The following is a 22,941-nucleotide window of genomic DNA, read 5'->3' on the forward strand; positions in this document are numbered from 1 at the left end:
CCCTCCCAGCATCAGAGTCTTTTCCAATGAGTCAACTCTTCACATGAGGTGGCCAAAGTACTGGAGTTTCAGCTTTAGCATCAGTCCTTCCAAAGAAATCCCAGGGCTGATCTCCTTCAGAATGGACTGGTTGGATCTCCTTGCAATCCAAGGAACTCTCAAGAGTCTTATCCAACACCACAGTTCAAAAGCATCAACTCTTCAGCACTCAGCCTTCTTCACAGTCCAACTCTCACATCCATACATGACACTGGAAAAACCATAGCTTTGACGAGACGGACCTTTGTTGGCAAAGTAATGTCTCTGCTTTTGAATATGCTGTCTAGGTTGGTCATAACTTTCTTCCAAGGAGTGAGCGTCTTTTAATTTCATGGCTGCAGTCACCATCTGCAGTGATTTTGGAGCCCAGAAAAATAAAGTCTGACACTGTTTCCACTGTTTTCCCATCTATTTTCCATGAAGTGGTGGGACCGGATGCCATGATCTTCGTTTTCTGAATGTTAAGCTTTAAGCCAATTTTTTCACTCTCCACTTTCACTTTCATCAAGAGGCTTTTGAGTTCCTCTTCACTTTCTGCCATAATAATTACTTAAAGAAAAATCTAGTAAATACCTTCTTTCCATTTTGGAAACTACAAAGGAAACAGTCCTACCCACTCCCATGCTGTCAGAGTTCAGTTTAACAGAGAAGAACAAAATGAGTCTGAAGAACTACACTCAGCAGTCACTGGTTGTGGGCCTATTAGGACATAAAGTCTGGGTTCGCTGTGTTGTGATCTCATTGTGCCTCTAAACTCTGCCCACAGGCGTCTGTAGCAGGCTATGTTTGTTTGAGACGACTCCATCAGGGATCGCCTGCTGTCACTAACAGTCTGCTGGTGCTGGAGCTGGCCGTCTGCCTTCTTGCCATGTCTAACGAAGTAGAAACGAGCGCAACTAATGGTCAGCCTGACCAACAGGCTGCACCAAAGGCACCATCCAAGAAGGAAAAGAAGAAAGGTATGAAGGAATCTTCTTGAGCCCTATGAGGGGAGCTAGTGGTGGTTACCAGTGAAGAAGGATGACGTTCAAGGGAAAGTAAGATTTGGCCCTTGCCTTGATTCAATCTCAGCCAAGTCTCAAGTTCTCCTAAATATGAAAGTAAGACTTTGGCGGAGGAGATTGGTTCAATTCCTCTATGCTAAGACGAATATATATATGAACCCAGTAATTGCCTCAACTTGGATCCTGCTGGGAAACTTTCATAGATATTATTCAGTTAGAAAATGCAACCGTGAAGTATTACATGGTTATCTTTCAGTAACCTATGTATGATTTTGCTTTACCGAAGTAGCTGTTTTATAAAAATCAAGATCTTTTTTTTATAAGACCCTCTTCTTTCGACACAAAAGGACCACTAGAAAGTGTCAGTATCCTTAATCATTCACAGTTTGAGAATATGCCATGATTTCTTTGCCTTTCACATCCATGCTTTAGAAATGGGAATGAGAAGAGAAGCAAAAGAAGTTATATTGATGAAATAATCATCTCGATGGTTTTCAAGGGATTTTACCCACTGTTCTGTTCTGCTTTATTGACAGTTCGAAAATGTTAGTAAATTGTGCAGTGGCTTATTTTCCTTTTATAGAAAAAATATTATCCTCCTTATATTCTTTTTTAAAAATATTTTTACAACTATGATGAAGAATATCCCAGAATATCCCCCAATCCTATCTCACATATTCCCATAAGTTTCCCATAATTCAGCCCATTCTGCATCATTAAGAGTTTATTTTCTCTCCACCCCAGTGCCATACACAGTTTTACAAAGTGTGATTTTTTTTAACTCAGAGGAAATAAGGATAATGGTAAAATGTTGCATTGATCAATTGTAGTATAATCAAGATTTATGTAACTCAGATTTTTAGATTCTACAGCATTTTTGGTCATACCTGGGGCTGATATTTCAGCACATGTATGAACTTGATCCTCTAACTTTTTCTTTTCTCAGGCACTGAAAAGACAGATGAATATCTTTTGGCAAGATTCAAAGGTGATGGTGTGAAATACAAGGCCAAGCTAATTGGCATTGATGATGTGCCAGATGCAAGAGGGGATAAAATGAGCCAAGATTCTATGATGAAACTAAAGGTAACAGAGGAAAGCATAATTTGTTGCTATGTTAAGCAGATGTCCAGCAGAGGGAGTGATATTAGAAATTTGTATTTACTTATGGCTTTCCTGGTAACTCAGTGATAAAGAACCCGCTTGCCAATGCAGAAGACTGGGGTTTGATCCCTGGATTGGGAAGATTCCCTGGAGGAGGGTGTGGCAACCCACTGCATTATTCTTGCCTAGAGAATCCCCATGGACAGAGGAGCCTGGTGGGCTACAGTCCATGGAGTAGCAAAGAGCTGGACACGACTAAAGCAACTTAGCATGCAGTCATGTACAGAAGGACCCGAGATGCCTTTGCCTTTGAGCAGACCAAATTTCAGAGCCTGGAGGTATTTGGGTAAAATTCAGGACTCTTCTTTGAAACTAATGCTATTTAGTGTTAGTCCTTTAGGTTTATTTAAATTTTTAAATTCTAATACCGCCACACTATGTACCTCATTAAGGAAGTAATACTCATTAAATAAGACAAGGCCTAGAAGAAACATCTTTGAAGACATTTGAAGATCTTCTGGTTCAATCTTCTTGTCTTTGCCAGTGACTCTTCAGTGGCCAAGGGAATTAGAAGGACTTGCCCAAGTTCACATAGCTAACTAGTGATCTCCTGGCTTGCTGTCTTCCATTTAATCCTGCTGTCTCTTATAAAGGATGCTTAATCCTTTCATAGATGGTAAACCAAGCTGAAAACAAAGCTGATTGTCTTTTAAAATTTTAGAATCAGAGGCATCATAGGGTGCTTTTAACTAGAGTTTTTCTTGTTCTCCCAATCTCATCAGGGAATGGCGGCAGCTGCTCGGTCTCAGGGACAACACAAGCAGAGGATCTGGGTCAATATTTCTCTTTCTGGAATAAAAATCATTGATGAGAAAACTGGGGTAAGAATTCACTTTTGCTGGCACCTTTCTGACCATCTGAGTCTGACAAATAATTTGTGGCATAAATTTCAGCTGCCATTTTCCCTTTTCAAAATTCTGTAGGAAAAAAAAAAGTACATATTGCTGCACTTTTCCAGGAGTAACAGGCAAAAAACAGACAGGATAGGAGGTGAGGAGTCATGATACTTTACTTTGAAATTTATTTCCTGTAATAGATGTGAACCTCAAGTCAATAAGTCTAACCTCAACACTGGTATACCATAGATACCAGTATCAGTCAGGTATTTTTGTGGACTAAAAGATTAATCCTTACCCCTTGTTTGTGATTCTGTCATAGATCCGTGTATGGGTCTATTTTAATATATTGGTCATGGGTGAACTTGGTGAACAAAACATCTTCCTTTCTTTTTCCCTCTCCCCTTCCTTCTCACCCCATGGGTGTAACCTTGCTCATTTTCTGTGGTTACTGTTATTCTATCACATGAATAGTCTTTCTTAATTTCGTTTGTTTGAGTTTTATCAAAAACTATCATACTTCAAGTGTTCTGGGATTTTTTTTTTCTTCCCTCTACTCTATATAACATCAGATTCATCTATTTAAAACGGGTTTTCATTGCTACACAATAGTTTATTGTATCAGGATACTGTGCGGAGATCTCCCATTGCTATTCAACCCTTCCTAGAGATTCTCATTATTTAATATGCAAAAATCCATTGGTCAGACTTAGGGCCCTGGAATCCTGGTACAGCTTAGCCACCCTGCTACCTTCATGCACTGCTGTTTCTACTGTCCCTGATCTTTTGACTCTTGTTTTCATAAGCCTGCCAGAGAATAGTGACAGGTTTCCCTCACAAGCATTCTCTTATTCCCAAACCTCCTAATATGCCCAATACAAACTTTCAGTGGCCTTAGTTACTGAGAAACAAAAGCGAAGACACATTCTGGGCACCTAAAAATATCACTCAAGAGTTGAGGCCTACTGTCTACTTGAAAGGATCAAGAGAAAGGAGAGTAGGGAACTGAGGGGAAGGCACTGCTGAATCAATAAGCCTCCTTCGTATGACACTCCTGGATGATGACATGAACATCTAAGTGAGGTTAGTAAGTACTTGGTGACAGAATTTGGTGACTTCCAGAATGTCCCAGGGGTAATTGCCCCAATAATACTTATGGTGGTTCTCTGACGTGTCTGAGCCATTGTCAAAGGATCCTTGTGAACATTCCTCTAGCTTAGATATGCCGTTCACTTAAGTCTGAGTTGGGAAAGTCAGAAGCAGAAGCTATTAAGAGGTGGCAAGAATACACAGAAGAACTATACAAAAAAGATCTTCATGACCCAGATAACCATGATGGTGTGATCACTCACCTAGAGCCAGACATGCTGGAATGCAAAGTCAAGTGGGATTTAGGAAGCATCACTGTGAACAAAGCTAGTGGAGGTGATGGAATTCCAGTTGAGCTATTTCAAATCCTGAAAGATGATGCTGTGAAAGTGCTGCACTCAATATGCCAGCAAATTTGGAAAACTCAGCAGTGGCCATGGGACTGGAGAAGGTCAGTTTTCATTCCAGTCCCAAAGAAAGGCAATGCCAAAGAATGCTCAAACTACCGCACAATTGCACTCATCTCACATGCTAGCAAAGTAATGCTCAAAATTCTCCAAGCTAGGCTTCAACAGTACATGAACTGTGAACTTCCTGATGTTCAAGCTGGATTTAGAAAAGGCAGAGGAACCAGAGATCAAATTGCCAATATCCACTGGATCATTGAAAAAGCAAGAGAGTTCCAGAAAAACATCTATTTCTGCTTTATTGTCTATGCCAAAGCCTCTGACTGTGTGGATCACAACAAACTGTAGAAAATTCTTCAAGAGATGGGAATACCAGACCACCTGACCTGCCTCCTGAGAAATCTGTATTCAGGTCAAGAAACAACAGTTAGAACTGCATATGGAACAACAGACTGGTTCCAAATCAGGAAAGGAGTACATCAAGGCTGTATATTGTCACCCTGCTTATTTAACTTATATGCAGAGTATATCATGAGAAACGCTGGGCTGGATGAAGAACAAGCTGGAATCAAGAATTCTGGGAGAAATATCAATAACCTCAGATAAGCAGATGACACCACCCTTATGGCAGAAAGTGAATTACTAAAGAGCCTCTTGATGAACGTGAAAGAGAAGAGTGAAAAAGTTGGCTTAAAATTCAACATTCAGAAAACTAAGATCATGGCATCTGGCCCCATCACTTCATGGCAAATAGATGAGGAAACAGTGGAAATAGTGAGAGACTTTATTTTGGGGGGCTCCAAAATCACTGCAGATGGTGACTGCAGCCATAAAATTAAAAGATGCTTGCTCCTTGGAAGGAAAATTATGACCAACCTAGACAGCATATTCAAAAGCAGAGACATTACTTTGACAACAAAGGTCTGTCTAGTCAAAGCTTTGGTTTTTCCAGTATCATGTATGGATGTGAGAGTTGGCCTATAAAGAAAGCTGAGTGCCAAAGAATTGATGCTTTTGAACTGTGGTGTTGGAGAAGACTCTTGAGAGTCCCTTGAACTGCAAGGAGATCAAACCAGTCCATCCTAAAGGAAATCGGTCCTGAATACTCATTGGAAAGACTAATGCTGAAGCTGAAACTCCAATACTTTGGCCCCCTGATGGGAAGAACTGACTCATTGGAAAAGACCCTGATGCTGGGAAAGATTGAAAGTGGGAGGAAAAGGGGAGGACAGAGGATTGTTGGATGGTATCACTGACTCAATGGACATGAGTTTGAGTAGGCTCTGGCAGTTGGTGATGGACAGGGAAGCCTTGCGTGCTGCAGTCCATGGGATCGCAAAGAGTCGGACACAGCTGAGCGACTGAACTGAACTGAACTTGGAAAGTAGACCTACTTGGAATGCTTTAGAGGTTATATGCCCCATCTTTGCTTTAGAAAATCTTGGTCTTCTAATCCTCAGTTCTTCCTTGCGATTTGGTATCATGTCTTTGGGACAGAGAGACTCAAGTATAGAAGTATAAGAAGGATCATTCTTTCTATTTCTGTTTTCTACTCTTTGTTGTTAGTTTCCTTTTTTTGTTTGCTTGTTTGTTATTTGTTTGTTTCCCATTTTGAACCCTTCCTAGCAAGGATAAATATGGCCTTCAACCAGGAGGGAAAAATATTCAGATGTTTTAGCCTTTTCATATATGTCTAGGTATCTGATACTTAGTTATGCTTGCTTGAAAATAGATTGTAGTTTTCTCAATACATCATTTTTGATGTTCCTTTTTAAGGTTATAGAACATGAACATCCAGTAAATAAGATTTCTTTCATTGCCCGTGATGTGACAGACAACCGAGCGTTTGGTTACGTGTGTGGAGGAGAAGGCCAACACCAGTTTTTTGCCATAAAAACAGGGCAACAAGTAAGTTCTGCTCCTCAAGATATGCCGGAGGGGGACTTAAGCAAAAGGGTGTCTGTCTCTCAACTAGAGAACTTGCTGGAAACAGTTGGATATAGGAGGACTAAACAATGCTTCAGAGGATGACTCTTTTTAATTGGTCCAAGGGATCTTCTTTAAATGTCATTGATACCCATGTAATGTGTGGCACAAGGGCTGTCAGAATAGAATTTGTCATAAGGTCATTGCTGATTTTAGAATAATAGTGAATTATTCCCAGAAAGTTTGAAGGCACTTGGAAGATTATATTAATACTTCTTGTTTTATCTGTATACTTTATGTTTCTGGGGATAGGGGTGAGAGTGGTAGAGATCTCCCACAGCCCAGAGGAGGGTAGGAAGGAGCTTTAAGAGAAAGGAAAAAACTAATACTAATCAGAAGTGATGGGGAACAAAGGGAAGAAAATAGATTAAAATGCTGATAAAGATGCTTTGTCTCGCTTCAGGCTGAGCCGTTAGTCATTGATCTGAAAGACCTTTTCCAAGTTATCTATAATACAAAGAAAAAGGAAGAAGAAAAGAAAAAGGCAAGTACTGTCCCATACAGGCCTTATTAAACTTAATACAATATTCAAGACTGTGTCTAACATTATGTGAACATATGTCCTCTCTGGAAAGTTGGCTTCTATGTGGCTCTTCAACGTGTAGAATGTAAGGAAATGTATTTCTCTTCTTTCCAAAGGGCAATGGATGGGTGTTATAGTTAGGCCCTTCTAATTTCCAGTCCCTGACTCTTGTCTTTTATCCTTATAAGTTTCACATTGATTCCAAGGACTGTACATGAGTACCAAGTCTAATAGCTCTATTTAAATCCAGTATTGATATGAGGAGGGGCGGGGAATGTAGGGTAGAAATCAAATGCAAGACTCTCTTATGCCTTATGCCTGTGAACCCATAGGTATATTTATTCTCCTTTTGAACTCCCTTTGGGCTTCCCTGGTAGCTCAGTTGATAAAGACTCCACCTGCAGTGCAGGAGACCCATGTTCGATTCCTGAGTCTGGAAGATCCGCTGGAGAAAGGATAGGGTACTCACTGCAGTATTCTTGGGCTTCCCTTTTGGCTCAGCTGGTAAAGAATCTGCCTGCAATGCGGGAGACCTGGTTCGATCCTTGGGATGGGAAGATCCCCTGGAGAAGGGACAGACTACCCACTCCAGTATTCTGATCTGGAGAATTCCATGGACTGTATAGTCCACGGGGTCGCAAAGAGTCGGACATGACTGAACAACTGTCACTTTCACTTTGAACTCACTTTACCAATAATTTATTAAGATCATTGAATTTGTGTCTCTCTTTTTAGATGGAAGAAGCCAACAAAACAGTAGAGGTAAAAGAGCATCTTTTGTTCTTGTGAATTGCATGTGTCATATATATAAGCCCTGTTTGCCATCTACCCAAGCAGACTTCCCTCCTGGCTTATTATTGTGTGTTCATGACCCCTCATCTTAGAAGATGTACAGTTGAATGATTAGTGCCAAAATCTTAACTGCTAATAAGTTAATACACTAGGAAATTAAATTGCATAGAGAAAACTCGCCAACTGACTCTTTAATATTTGCCATCTTTTCAGAATGGGAGTGATGCTCTAATGAATCTTGATGACCCACCTTGCAAACTGAAATTGGTATGTATGTGAATTTTTATGATTCTTACTTACCTGAACACAGGTTTTACTTCCTAAAGATGTTGCTAATACCGAATATGTATGGAATCTGTATGAAGATCCAATTGTGACAACTCTTTAGCCATCAGTATAACATTTTTGTCAGTATACAAAGTAATCTTTTTAGTAAAAACTTCTGAATCTAATCCAAATACTTTTTTAAAAGTATGCATCAGGTGGATTTGTCTGGGGACCTGTCTACACTACCTGACCTAACTAACCTAATATCAAATCTATATTGGATAAGTGAAAATCCAATTGTGACAACTATTTTCCTAAACTTTAGCTTAGGAAACAATGACAACAATATACAAAATAATCATTTTTAATAGACACATCTGAATCTAATCAAAATACTTTTTTAAGGGTGTTGACCAGATGGATTTGTTTGGGGACATGTCTACACCTCCTGACCTAAGTAGTCCAACAGTAAGTGTCTGTTTTTAAATTTGCAATGTAATAGAAATGGCATCTATAACTCAAATTGGCAATTAACCAGAAATCTTGAGGATTTCACTGAAACTTGGAAGGTGACTATTGATTTTTCTGCATAAAGTGTAAATGGCTGCTAGAACAAATTTGCATCTTAAGTCACCATAGGAGCCTATCAGCACTACAACAGATACATTAATATTGCTTAGAAGTTAAATCTGAGCGATAGGTCAGCCAATGTAGTCCATCTTGGTATTACTTAGGATCAGAAGGAGGAGCTGAATATTAATCCTTGATGTAAGCCAACTTGAAGGAAATATGTTTGTTAGTTGACTGATTGTATAGACTCCTGGCCTCTTCTTTTTTTCTAATTCTTTTGTTGTAATTTGGCAGCATAAGCTTGGTATAAAGTGAGACCAGACAGTTAAGAGGCTCAGTTATGTTTAACCAAAGCTTGTCTTTGTTTAAAAAAATGCTCATTTTTTACAGGATATTATAGTATATCGAATCTTCTTATTATTGATCTGTAACAACTCTGAGAATGGAGTGATATTTTCCTTTAAAAACAAGGAATGGTGATTCAAAAAACCTCTCATCTACCCAAGCATAGGTTCAGTTTCAATGCTTAAGCCTAAGTCTCAGACCTTCCAAAACAGGCTTCAAGTGAAATTACTTGTAATTTTGAATGACTTCTTAAAACTTTTTTATTTATTTAACAATTTCTTGAGTATCAGCTGTTAGCAGGGCACAGAAATGAGATTCATAATTCAGTGACATCATGGAGTTAAATGTCTATCAGGGAGATCAATGTTAAAATAATCACAAAGCCTAATAGTTGATGTTACTTACAAGGATTTTATTTAGTTTAGAGGTTCAGATAATGCCTCTGAGTAAGTGAGTTTCTGGACTTGAACATAAATTATGAGAAACCACCTAGATATAACTCAAGAAAAAAGATGTCAGTCTAGAATGATGGGAAGAATGTTTATCTGGGAACCTCCTGTAGAACTGTCAAGCAAACCTCTGTGATCAAAAAGGTCATAGGAACTAGAGCAACAGCAGATTGGGAAGTGGTGAATGTCTTGCATGGTGGAGTACTGTAGAGAATGGCATGCTTATGAAACTTCACACAAATACCTAGGCTCAGTGAGATGGGAAGGAGGAGGGGCTGCAGATATTCATCTCTACCCCACCTTTATGAGAATCAAAATGCATAACATAGCATTTTAGCAACCCTAAAAAACCTGCAGTGGAGAAGCTCATTTACTATTCTTTCAAGTAGGAAGTCCTGACTCATTTGTCTGTGAAACCTTTCATTCTTTGTAATGTTTGTTACTATTGTAAAGATAAACTTTTTGAAATACCAGATTAGATAATCCTGAAAGGTCTGCCCTTGCTCTGAGGGTATTTGGTTGCTAGGCAACTTTGCCCCTCCTTCATGAGAAGCTCCCTTCCCAAAGTAAATTGACATCTGAACAACCTTCTTTCCAACAACATTCAAACAACTAGTATACTGGAAGAGGTCAAAACACTCAATGTATGTAAAATTCCAGTGAGATGAGATAGCCAGGGAAGCACTGAATGTTTAATGAGCTTCTGTAGACTTATAGAAAGTTCTAAAAAATGAAATGAAGAAAAACAGGAGTAATCTTAAGTCTCCTTTACATTAGACTTTGTGCATTCTAGGAATTTTGGGCTTGTAGAAATAAAATGCAAGTTTTAGTTAAACTAACAGTAAATTTAAATGATAAATAACATCAAAGTGATGATATCTGTAAAAGAATGTTAATGGTGCTAATTATGTGCTCATTAGACTTTGCCAGTGTGTTTCTACATATGACTCCATATTCATAAGTCATGAAATAGATTTATTTCTACTCGATAAAACCAACCTGTTTAAAAATTTTGAAATCTCACAGCAGTTGCTCTGAAAGAGATGAAGAGCAGCAGAAATCTAAATTACCTAGACTTTATGAGCAGTTTCTTAACCCATCTGTGCCTCCCTCCAACATTTATAAGAATAGTTTTTTGCATTTCAAGTAAAACTCATGCTGTAAGCTAAGTGACATGCCTTAAATCGTAATTTGTATCACAAAATCACTTGAACAATATTTTTCTGTACTGTGTCTCAAAAGAAGAAGAAGGAAAGGAAAAGAAAAAAACCCCAAAAAATGACCTTTAACTTTAAAAACTTCACCATTTGAAAGCCTGGTTATTAAGAAAAAAGGCATAAGATGTGGTTCCCCCATCATATCTGATATGGGGATGGGATCAGGGCACAAAACACATTGTCATGTATATATAAGATGCAGTGGGTGGGCACAAGTGAAACTGAAGTAGAAGGATCAGTGAGGGAAAGCTTTGTAAAGAATCTGAACTCGAGTTAGGTCTTTGAAGTATGTAGGAGACTAGAGAGTAGTAGTTAGGCTAAAAGCAAGTGACCCACCTCCATTGTGGGTCATTTTGAAAGTCTGGTTAATGAAGTTTATTTTGATATAGGGGAGCAGCAGGAAGTCCCCACAGGCTTTAAGCAGGGAGTCCCAGGGTTTGGTAGGCTGGAATGGTTAGGCAAGATGAGTTACCTGAATAAAAGCTAGTCTACTGAACTCAATATTTAAAATCTGCGCAGACACCTTCTTGGTTGCCTGCTTGCCCTGCCTACTGGAGCCTCTTAAGAGCAGGGGCTGTATTTCATGTTCATGTCACCAGTTCTTGTCTCTCAGGTGCCCACATGACAGCCAACTGGATGAAGTGTTTACAGTTTACAGTCCAGTGCAGAAGGAAATAAATGCTGACGGAGGAGGTAGATGAGGACTCTTACATTTTTCAGTTGTAGTCTATGAAGTGGGTTTTTAATTTTGAATTAACAACAAACGCAACCTGAGGAGAGCCTTATACATTTTACTTATAGGGTGACTATTCAGAAGTCTAACATTGTGGCTCCTGTTTCGTGTCCTCAGAACTTCTTCTGAAGTATTTGAAGGAGAACTCTACCAGCTGTGAACACCCAACTGTTCTAATCCAGAGGTGGCTCATAATAAATGAATAAATATTGAAATCACAAGCTTTTGTAATACATTTTGTCCTACCTTTTGATTGTTAAAGATCCCTACATTGAGATCTTCCCATCAATTTCTTTGATTTTTTTTAAGGTTTTTTTTTTGTTTTGTTTTGTTTTTTTAAATCACAAGCTGTCTCTTCTGACAAGTTCTTCTGGTTATCAGGAGAAAATATGGCTTTTTACAAATTGTATCTTTATCCCTAACAGTAAAGGAAGCCAAAAGATAAATACCAATTAGACCTAAAATTTTTAAAAATTTATTCTTTTCTCTTAAAGCTAAGAAAGTCTATTCAATCTCCCTTTTTATTTGCTGGTTTGAGAATTTTATATTCCCTTGAGGATGTCTTGATCATTGTCCCAATGACCAAAATATTTAATAATCTGCCCAGGCTAATGATAGAAAATTAGCTTCCATTTCAGTTGGGCAACTTTTATTGTTTATTTTCTTCTATGGCTAGCACAGTTAAGTATTTAAGTGATCAATCAGAAGGAAGGTCTATCAGTATGACAGCTGTATCCTAGGGTGAATCTTAATTAGTTGTGTCATTGACCTGAATAAAGACATGTCAGATTTATCAAATTTGCTGCTTTTATGTTGAGAAGAATGTCTTATCTGACAATTGAGAACTCAAATAATTAACATATCTGAAAAATGATAGAGAAGGAATAGAATTTGGTGTGTCTTTCAAATTAACTCTTAAACCCATGTCTCCACCTTATACATAAATTAAAGATGACTTTAAAATTAGTTGAATTTATCCATCGAGTAGATGAGATTACTTAATGGTATTATTGACAGCAATGGACATGAGTTTGAGCAAACTCCAGGAGATAGTGAAGGACAGGGAAGCCTGGTGGGCTGCAGTCCATGGGGTCCCTAAGAGTTGGACACGACTTAGCGACTGAACAAAAAGAGGTGAGATTACTGTCCCAACACAAGCAATGCTAAGCTGTATTATGACAAAAGATATAATTATTAGATTACATCAGTGTTTTGAGTATCATGTTCTGAGAAGGATGTAGACAAAAAGTTATGTCCAAAAGAGAGACTCAGATGATGAGAATGAGAGATCCAACTTGGCAGCACTTTCAAAAAGATCCTCAACTATTTAAAGAGGCATACCTAGCAGGCTGTGATGGGAGGGGACCATCTTTTTTGACCCCCTCCCAGAAGAAAACCCAATTATAGGGAAATATATTAACCTTAAACTTCATCACAGCCACAACTATAAAATATGAATATATTAGCCAGTGAATTCACTTATTGAGAAAGGTGATGGTAGGTGACTCTAGGGGTATAATAGGAGTGTACATCAGGTATGAAGTGGGTTTAGGTGTCTGAGGTCATTTCCTTCAAGCTCAATTATACTTAGTCACTTGGAATGATTTACAATCAGCTCCCTTCAAGACTTTCAAAGGCATAAATTGAAACAATGATTATGAGCTCAGTCAGTCTGAAAGGGTGAGGGGAGACGTGTAAAACAAACCCAAGTTTTCACTGAATGAAGGGTGAATGAAGTGGAAACCTAATTAAAAGGGCCTGAGAGGTGCAAGGAGGACCTATTCTATATACTCAGGGACGTGATGGGAGGAGGTAAGGGTCAACCAGTAAGACTGAAATATAATGGAAATTTTTATAATCCTGGTCATCAGTATGTAGCTTTCTCAAATGAAGTCACAACATGGACTAACCCTTTCTTTTTTTTTTTCTTTCCAAATGTGATAGGAAAGCAAAGATATCCTGTTAGTGGATCTAAACTCTGAAATCGACACCAATCAGAATTCTTTACAAGAAAATCTGTTCTTAACAAATGGCATCACCTCCTGCTCTCTTCCTCGACCAAAGCCTCAGGCATCTTTCTTGCCTGAAAATGCCTTTTCTGCCAATCTCAACTTCTTTCCCACCCCTAATCCTGATCCTTTCCGTGATGATCCTTTTGCACAGCCAGACCAATCGACACCCTCTTCGTCTGATTCTCTCAGATCTCCAGATCAGAAGAAAGAGAATTTGAGTAGCTCGTCTACCCCTCTGAGTAATGGGCCCCTGAATGGGGATGTTGATTACTTTGGTCAGCAATTTGACCAGATCTCTAACCGGACTGGCAAACAGGAAGCTCAGGCAGGCCCATGGCCCTTATCAAGTACTCAAACACAGCCAGCAGTGAGAACTCACAATGAGGTATCTGAAAGAGAACAGAACGGCTTCCATATCAAATCTTCCCCGAACCCTTTTGTGGGAAGCCCTCCCAAAGGACTGCCTGTCCCGAATGGCGTAAAGCAGGACTTGGAAAGCTCTGTCCAGTCCTCACCACATGACTCCATAGCCATTATCCCACCTCCACAAAGTACCAAACCCGGAAGAGGCAGAAGGACTGCTAAGGTGAATTGTCTTCTCCACATAGCCATTGGCAGAATGCATGTGCGGTACCAAAGGGTGGTCTGATGCAAGCTCTCTTTCCTGCTGCTCTTGTAGTTTCCTGTGTGGCTGTAAAATAGAAGGTGGGATAAGGCACATCGTTCTCCAGGAACACTTTCCTCTAATCGGCACCCTTTTTAAGCTTCTCACTCGGCCGTGTTTGTCACCCTCTGCTTTCCGTTTGCATGTCTTGTCACGTATTATTAACTAAACACAAGTTTTTCCATTTTTAATGCTGCTATGCTTCTGTACCTCTGGTAAGTTTGATCGTCATGTTATGGGAGGGGAGGACAAGGGTTCCTGTGATTCCCTTTGTACCCTCCCCATACTAACCCACACCCCCTACACACACACCCCCTTATATTGCATTCCTGTCCAGGTGGTGGTATAAAATTCTTGTCTGTCTCCTCTGACTAATGCCAGAATAATCCAATGTCTTAAAAGAAACTTATATATTTACTATTACCACTTCATTCAAAAGCAATTTAAAATGTGGTTTATGTAAGTTTCATTTAAAAAATCTCATTGGAATATGCAAGCTGGCTCAATGATTAAATGACTGTATCATCTTTATGCAGAATGATTTAAATCCAGAATGACCGAAATATTTAAGCTACTCACTTATAGTTGTCCTTTCACTGCCAGCTTCCAGCTTTTAGCTGATAAGGAGGTCAGACAGATACAAATGTGTGAACAAGCAAATTAGATTTCACTTTGAGTCTCCTCCATTATATCAGTCACCAAGATCCAATATTCTGTCCATTGCCCAGATCTGTGTCTTTTTTGTTTTGTTTTGTCTTTTGGGGGTTTTTTGTAGTAATTTATCAATAATAGGAAAAAGTTTTTCTTTTCTTTTTGTGTACCCAAAGTCTAGTTGGGTACAGACTAGGAAACCGAATAAAGCTTTATTTCACTGTTCCTGAGTAACTCCTCCATATCCCTCTCTGTCCCATCAGTCTCCAGCAAAAGACTTACTTGCAGCAGATATCTTTGCTCCTCCCATCTTAGAACCTCCAGGACAATCTCCAGGACAACCTGCAACCCTACAGACCAACCCTCTGGATCTCTTCAAAACAAGTGCTCCTGCCCCATTGGGGCCCCTCCCGGGTCTAGGTAGGTGTTTAGAGATGGAGTTAGGTTTGGCTCTGTTACTTTCATCAGATGGTAATTCATAGGAGGAAGCACTTCATATCCATAGGAGTACCTGGGGCATATAATTTGAGCATCCTAGGGAGCATTTCTTCCACTTTTACTTCTTACAATCCACCTCCATTGGGAACTCTTGACTTGTACTGGAATGGGCTCCTTGAGTTAGCATGTGAGAAGAAATCCATTTCCAAGTGTTGCACCTACCTGAACTAACTTGTCATGGCTTACTGGAGACAGTTGTAAGGGATTCTGAAGCTCAGACCAGTTTCATTGGAGAAATGGGGTTGAGATCGTCTCCATTTGAAAAAGTAATAACATGCATGTCTTCCATGTAATCTTGTCATTATTAAATCAAAGCCCTATTATCCCCTGTTAAACTAATGCCCCTCTTGGAAGGGATACGCACCTCGACGAGGATGTAAGTGAAATCTGAGTCAAGTGTAAGTCACTGAATGAAAGTGCAGGGTTCTGAGCCCAGCTCTGTTCTTCGTCATGTGGTGGGTGTGAGAAAGGCATGTATCCTGATCAGTCTCCGAATTCTTAAGCCTTAGTAGCTCCTTGCTGATATTCTGGTTAGTTGTGTGCCTTAGTAGTGTTAGAAGATAAGTCTACAGTACAGAAACCTGAAGGTGAAAAGAACACAGAAATAATGGAAGAGATGGAATTTTATCAGATACCTAAGACATGCTGCTGCTGTCAAAACCAGCAGCATTCAAAACCATGTCATTAGCTCACGTGGACCACTGAGCCCCTCTGTGGCAGGACTCTGGGAAAGGCCACGTGGCTGAGAGCTGGTCCTGCTACTTTTTGCCCACCACCTCCGGTTCTTTCCTGCCTCCATGGAACAGTTCTTTAGAAACTCTGACAATGGTTTTTGCTGTCCTACTGGGGATTCTGTTTGTTTTCCTACTTCTTTCCTACTCCTTTCCTACTCCACAAGCCCCAAATAGGCTCTGTCTCATGAGAGAGCTAAGGGGGGCTATAAATGAAGGGGCCTTTCTCCCCTATTTTATAAAAGTTGACCAGGGATCTTGGCTTTCTCTGCCTCCTGCAGAGTCTGTTATCAGGACTCTTTCTTCCTGCTGTTTTCCTGCAAAGGAAAATATTTTGATTCTGTCATATTACATCAGTTCAATCATATCTGGAGTGTGGTGGCAACAGGGAATTGGTTCCCAACTGCTGAGTGGCTGCAAGCCCTGCAGGTGTGAAAGCCAGCTCATTTCAGGTCCCTGCTTGGCATTTACACCATCAGGAAACTCTCCCCAGGCACCTCAGATTTCCTGGGGTCTTTCTGTTTCTGCAGCCCTTTCTCCTACACCCCTACGGGGAGCTGGTTGGTGCTTTCCCTGCAGAAGGGTAGAGAGCTTGCCTGCAGTGCCTGTGACGAGATCACATCACAGAGCTTTGTAGTCTGATATCAAGGCCCTGAAAAATTTTCACAGCCAATATTTAACAAATCAGCCTGAAAACACAGCTGGACCCTATAACTATTAATTTATGCAGATGAAGTAAAGCTTTTTCGCTAGGTGCCCTTGTTGAGGCCTTGGAGTATACAACTGCCGAATACTGATGATTCTTCTAAGTTTGAACCTGGGACTCAAACTGAACCCTACAGTATAGCCCCTGTCCACTCGCAGGGATCCTTAGCCAAGCCATGGAAGGTTGTAGGTCTGGCTTCTGCTGGACCAAGCTAGGGAACCGTCTCCTCTGGAGAACGGTGGTGGGGAAAGGGTATTGTAGAAAGCTTTGACTAGCTTCCCTGTGTTTTAATATAGCATCAGGAAGTTAATAAAATTAACTTTTTATACCCACACTTTCTTTTTCCTTACTTTCTCCAGCAGGGCCTTAAATATCTTGGAAACACAATGTGTGGTAGATGGGAATGAAGCTGGCCTCAGTATACACTAGGAAAGTCTTTGAAAGAAAGAAAGTGAAAGTGTTGGTTGCTTAGTTGTGTCCAACTCTTTGCGAACCCGTGGACTGCAGCTTGCCAGGCTCCTCTGTCCATAGAATTCTTTAGGCAAGAATACTGGAGTGGGTTGCCATCCCCTTCTCCAGGGGTTCTTCCCCACCCAGGGATTGAACCCAGACCTTCTACATTTCAGGCAGATTCTTTATTGTCTGAGCCGCCAGGGAAAGTCTTTAATTCCTGGCAAATATCAATATATTTTTCTCCTTTATCACCACTCCCACTAATACTATCTGTGACCAAAGCTACACATTTTCTTAAGGGAAGGCAAGTCATCCAAGCTGAAAGATGGTACAGTTTTACCCAATTTGTACATCTAACTGGAGTAAATTATTAGTGAGTGACTCTGGTTTCAGTTAATAAATTTTAAATTATTTTTTTTAAATGATAGCAATAACTTTGTTTAAACTCAACCTACTTTGAGAAACCTGTATTATCGAATCTAAGAGAACTGTTCCCTTGATTGGTTGTGAAAGGAATGCAGGCATACCTTGTTTTATTACACTTCATTTTATTGAACTTTGGAGACAGTGAATTTTTTTTTTTTTTACAAATTGGTGGTTTATGGCAACCATGAGTGAAGCAAGTGTATCAGCACCATTTTTCCAACAGCATTTGCTCAGTTCTTGTCTCTGTCAGATTTTGGTAATTTCTGCAGTATTCCAAACATTTTATTCTCAAATGGTGATCTGTGATTGATGATCATTGATGTTACTACTGCCAAGAGATTATGACTTGCTGAAGGCTCAGATGATGGTTAACATTTTTAACAATAAATTATTTTTAAGTTAAGGTATGTACTTTGTTTTTTTAGCCATAATACTATTGCATATTTACTAGACTATGGTATAATACAAGCATAACTTTTATATGTACTGGAAAACCTAAAAGCTTGCTTGACTCACTTTATTGTCATATTCCCTTTTATGACAGTCTGGAAACAAGCTTGAAATATCTCCAAGGTCTGCCTGTGTGCATATTCTTTGGTGTAAATGAAGTCTAATTTCTGTATACATGTAAATAAGTATTTGAGGGACTTCCCTGGCAGTCTAATGGTTAAGACTCTGTGCTCCCAATGCAAAGGCACAGGTTTGATCCCTGCTTGGAGAACTAAGATTCTGCATGCCACACAGTGTGGCCAAGAATAATAAATAAGCATTTTAATTAACATTCCAATAAAAAATATAGTTCTGTTCCTTGATGTCAAGGAGACAGAACAGGAGGGTAGGGACTGGAATCAGTGGTATGCCTGAGTTTTGGTCTCTATCTCAAACTGTGACCTTCCCAATTTTTTTTTTTTAATTTTATTTTATTTTTAAACTTTACAAAATTGTACTAGTTTTGCCAAATGTCAAAATGAATCCGCCACAGGTATACATGTGTTCCCCATCCTGAACCCTCCTCCTTCCTCCCTCCCCATACCATCCCTCTGGGTCTTCCCAGTGCACTAGCCCCAAGCATCCAGTATCATGCATCAAACCTGGACTGGGAACTCGTTTCATACATGATATTTTACATGTTTCAATGCCATTCTCCCAAATCTTCCCACCCTCTCCCTCTCCCACAGAGTCCATAAGACTGTCCCAATTTTAATAATTAATATTCTTCTACCCAATTTCTTCACCTCAAAAGTAAGCATATTAATTTAATAAAATGAGCCACCACTGAAAGCCACTCACTCTTCATGAGTACACCTTGTGTGTTGATGGTCAGATGGAGGGGGTTTGTGACGACAGAGCTGAATCAATTAACACCAAGCTCCAATCCTAAGAAAATTCGAGATAGAATATCCTGCTCCATCAGCCCCTGAACAGCATTTCAAAATCTCTCTCCCTCTGGAAACAAAAACATTCCTAACCCAAGTCTGAAGGCCTTTTCCTTCTTTGGTTAGAAAGTGTTCATAACTAAAGAAATGCTCTGCTCCAAAGCCCAAAGCAAGTAGGTTTTTGAGAGCAGAATATCGTTTGTGAAGCAGTATGAGGCTGAATTTAGGTTTTCTGTTAGTGGTGACAGTTTAACTGGATTATTAATACACTTGGGAAGACACAAAAGAGAAAATGTCCTATGTCTTAGAACAAGATGTCAGGAATGAGCTTCTCAAGAAGAGGAGGGCGAGCACTGAAGAGACCTAGATTTTACTGATTTAATTAATTATAGATCAACAATGGCAGGGGTCTGGTGACGGAGCCATTTCCCCACAAAGAGCAGATGCCTGGACAGGTGTAGTTACTCACATTGCAAATGTTTTTGTTTCCTGTTTGTTTGTTTGGGGTTTTTTTGTTTTGTTTTGTCTTTGTTTTTCCTTCACGTTATCTCCTCTCCCTCTTAACTTCTGGCAGAGTTTAGTGAGTGACACATGGCAGGAAGCGCTTTTATTGGAAACAGCTCTCCTGGGATAACCAGCTTTTCCTCCATTTTTGTATGTAAAAGTCTAAAACTATCTTGGCATAAACCAAATTTTACTACCCTTTTATATAGCTGTGTCAACCTTGGCAACATTTAAAAGAAAAGAAACTTTGAAATGGTTTCCTCAGGATGTCAGCATGTTAAAGCCTAATGTATATGCCTAATAGCTAGTCTCCATAAGACTCCAGACCTGAGCCATTTGCCAAATGAAAAGATTACATCAATGACTCGAGTATCCAATGGATTATCTTAATTAACTACTTCATAATAAGCATGGCTTATTTATGTCAATGTATTTACTCAACCTGTAGATTCATACTACTGACAGGCTCTGTTCTAGCCGTTTGAATTACATCAATGTATGTATGAACAGGGCTCATTTTCTTTTATGACTTGGTACTTGTGGACTGTATTACCTATCTAATGAGGAAAGTTTAAAAACATGTGGTAGAAAAAAAGGGCTTCGAAGTACAACAAACATTTGAATATGTGCTACAGCTAATTCATCTTTGAAAAGAAAGTGAAAGTGTTGCTCAGTCGAGTCTGACACTTGACTGTAGCCCACCAGGCTCTTCTGTCCCTGGAATTCTCCAGGCAAAAATACTAGAGTGGGTAGCCATTCCCTTCTCCAGGGCATCTTCCTGACCCAGGGATCAAACCTAGGTCTCCTGAATTGCAGGCAGGTTCTTTACCATCTGAGCTACCAGGGAAGCCCAATTCATCTTTAGAGTGATTTAATCTAATAAGAACCATGTCAGCCTCAAGGCTTAATAAAGGTTAGCATGTAGATGCTCTCTATAAATGCTCACCAGAGAGCTGACTTTCTGGAACTCAAGAATCCTCTTCAAGCTGGTCTTCTGATTTAAGTCCTTTATCCCGCTTCCTTCCTTCAGGTGGTGTGCCAGTTCTATCTGCTCAGGCAGCGCCATGGAGCCCAGCACCTTTAGTCTTCAGTCAGTCCCCTTCAATGGCCCCGGGAGCTATGATGACTGGTCAGCCTTCAGGATTCAGTCAGCCAATCGTCTTTACCACAAGCCCAAGTGTTCCGGGTTGGAGCCAGCCTTCCTCTTTCTCAGTCTCAGTTTCCTCTCCACCCCCTGTAGCTTGGGGCACATCAGCATCCATAACACCCAATACATGGTCAGCAAACAGCCCTCTGGGGAATCCTTTTCAGAGCAATGTTTTTCCAGCTCCTGCTGTGTCCACCCAGCCCCCTTCTATGCTCTCCTCTCTCCTGGTCACTCCTCCTCAACCACCTCCCAGAACTGGCCCTCCAAAGGATGTCCCCAGCGATGCCTTCATTGCCTTGGACCCTCTTGGGGATAGAGAAGTCAAGGAAGTGAAAGAAATGTTTAAGGACTTCCAACTGCGGCAGCCACCTACTGTGCCGGCAAGGAAGGGAGAACAGAACTCCTCTGGGACCTCGAGTGCCTTCTCCAATTATTTCAACAGCAAAGTTGGCATTCCTCAGGAGAATGCAGACCATGATGACCTGGACGCTAATCAACTGTTGAGAAAGATCAATGGTAAGCTACCTACTTCTCTGGCAACTGCACCCGCGAGGATTTCAGTCGTATGACTCCAGAGAGTCTCTCAGAACCCTCTCCAGACCCTTAATAGCTGTACTCTTGGTTTTTTCATCTATCAGGGGTTATGGAAACAACTTAACCACTTAGCTTATGGAGTTAACAGGGTACCTTAGCTATTTCTAAGGACTGGCCCAGTGCTGCCCTCTTGTGACAATTCTTAAAAGGGCAGCCGAGAGCTATTGAAATTCAATGGGTTGTGGCACCCGGAGGACTGCAGGTAGGTATGTAGGGCTGTAGGCTCATTTTTTTCATTAATAGATATGCATGGATCATACTACCCATCTAACGAGGGAAGTTAAAAGGCGTGGTAGAAAGAAAGGGCTTTGAAATGCAACCAGTATGTGAATGCTAGCTGTACTTTTATTAGTTAATCTATCAGGTAATTGAATCTCTGCTGCTGCCGCTGCTGCTAAGTCGCTTCAGTCGTGTCTGACTCTGTGCGACCCCATAGACGGACGGCAGCCCACCAGGCTCCACCATCCCTGGGATTCTCCAGGCAAGAACACTGGAGTGGGTTGCCATTGAATCTCTAGAAGCCTTTATTTCTGTGTTGGCCTCAAGGCTTAATGAAGTTTTGCCATGTAGGTGCTTTTAAGTGAGGGGATTCTGAATCTCTTCCACTTCAAGTGAATGTGCCTGGCTTCCTCTTCCAAGAAGGGATGAATTTGCTTGTAATCATCCTGGTATTTGGTGTGATAATTTTTGTTTGGTCAATATCAGTTTCAAAAATATGGAACTTAATTTCTAAGATAAGCCTGACTGGAGGACTTGTGCTTGCATTGGAGGAAAGCTTGTTTACTGACTACTTTCTCACCTTCTAGATCTACCAAAGCCAGCTCCCCGACACAGTGCCCCGCCAGTTACCAAATCTGCTGACAATGCATTTGAGAACCCCTTCTCTAAAGATTCTTTCCGCTCATCACCAGCCTCTGTAAGTACCAACTATTAGAAGCTGATATTCCAAAGTACACGCCACATAGAGTTATCACCTCCTGAATTAACCTTGCTTGTATCTTTGACGGTAAAGGACATTTGAATAAGATTTATCACTGAGAACCACTGCAGTGTAAACCTCAGCTCAAACTGGGGAAAGATTATTTTTTACAGGAACTACTCTCTTGAATTTGAGAAGCAAATATCATATAGAAAAGTCCTTTGTCTCTCACTTAATCTAGCTTGGGAAAGCACTTTGAAAGAAAACTGAGCCAAAACACTATGCTTAAAAACCTTTCCAACGTTTAATTTCCTAACGCAAAATTACTTAGCTCATAAAAATAATATTTTGCATTTTGGGGGAGCAAACATAATTCTGAATCTTGCTTTTGATGTAAATATTAAATATATATCCATCACAAGCAGGAAAACACAAATCATTGTAGACCTATACAATATCTGATTCGCCTGTGACCTAAGTGATTTTTAAAGGAATCTGAGAAGTCTTAATTATAGGTATTTTCTTATCTTTGTAATTACAGTTGTTGACTAGGTGGTTTTGTTTCCATAGATGGCTTCTCTTCAACCCACATCATCCGATATATATAGAGATCCATTTGGAAATCCTTTTGCCTAACTTCTGTAAGTAGAAGATCCTGCTAAGCTTAGGCTTTGTAAGAAAGGGTGGCACAGAGAATAAAGGTGAAATTTTAATTTTAGAATTGGAAAGAAAAAATTCTTCTGAAATGGAGAAGTAAAAGATATGGAACACTATGCTTAACTAATTCAATAATGACTAAGCTGAGCGTTTATGAATAGAGTTCTTACACATATAAAAAA

At 40.0% G+C, this 22,941-nt stretch overlaps 1 protein-coding gene and 1 long non-coding RNA gene across 4 annotated transcripts in view; both read left to right on the forward strand.

The window, feature by feature from the left end:
• The window catches only part of DAB2 (DAB adaptor protein 2), a 60,201-nt gene that overhangs the window by 34,026 nt on the left and 3,234 nt on the right, over positions 1-22,941 (forward strand). For 2 of the 3 annotated variants that reach the window (XM_025270568.3, XM_025270567.3), the window contains 13 exons: positions 806-998; positions 1,990-2,129; positions 2,930-3,028; positions 6,316-6,447; positions 6,929-7,009; positions 7,784-7,810; positions 8,054-8,107; positions 8,513-8,575; positions 13,366-14,019; positions 15,012-15,168; positions 20,473-21,105; positions 21,990-22,099; positions 22,673-22,743. In XM_025270568.3, coding sequence (XP_025126353.2) covers positions 908-998; positions 1,990-2,129; positions 2,930-3,028; positions 6,316-6,447; positions 6,929-7,009; positions 7,784-7,810; positions 8,054-8,107; positions 8,513-8,575; positions 13,366-14,019; positions 15,012-15,168; positions 20,473-21,105; positions 21,990-22,099; positions 22,673-22,738 — 2,307 coding nt within the window. In that variant the 5' untranslated portion in view covers positions 806-907 and the 3' untranslated portion in view covers positions 22,739-22,743. The remainder of the gene's footprint in view (positions 1-805; positions 999-1,989; positions 2,130-2,929; positions 3,029-6,315; positions 6,448-6,928; positions 7,010-7,783; positions 7,811-8,053; positions 8,108-8,512; positions 8,576-13,365; positions 14,020-15,011; positions 15,169-20,472; positions 21,106-21,989; positions 22,100-22,672; positions 22,744-22,941) is intronic. The other variant, XM_025270570.3, reaches the window with a different exon arrangement.
• Positions 8,582-11,642, forward strand: LOC112580630. The gene is made up of 2 exons (XR_003104960.3): positions 8,582-11,381; positions 11,490-11,642. It is a non-coding gene; the product is annotated as an uncharacterized LOC112580630 (long non-coding RNA).

The sequence above is a fragment of the Bubalus bubalis genome, chromosome 19, assembly GCF_019923935.1.
Source record: "Bubalus bubalis isolate 160015118507 breed Murrah chromosome 19, NDDB_SH_1, whole genome shotgun sequence".
In the NCBI taxonomy this organism is placed as follows: Eukaryota; Metazoa; Chordata; class Mammalia; order Artiodactyla; family Bovidae; genus Bubalus; species Bubalus bubalis.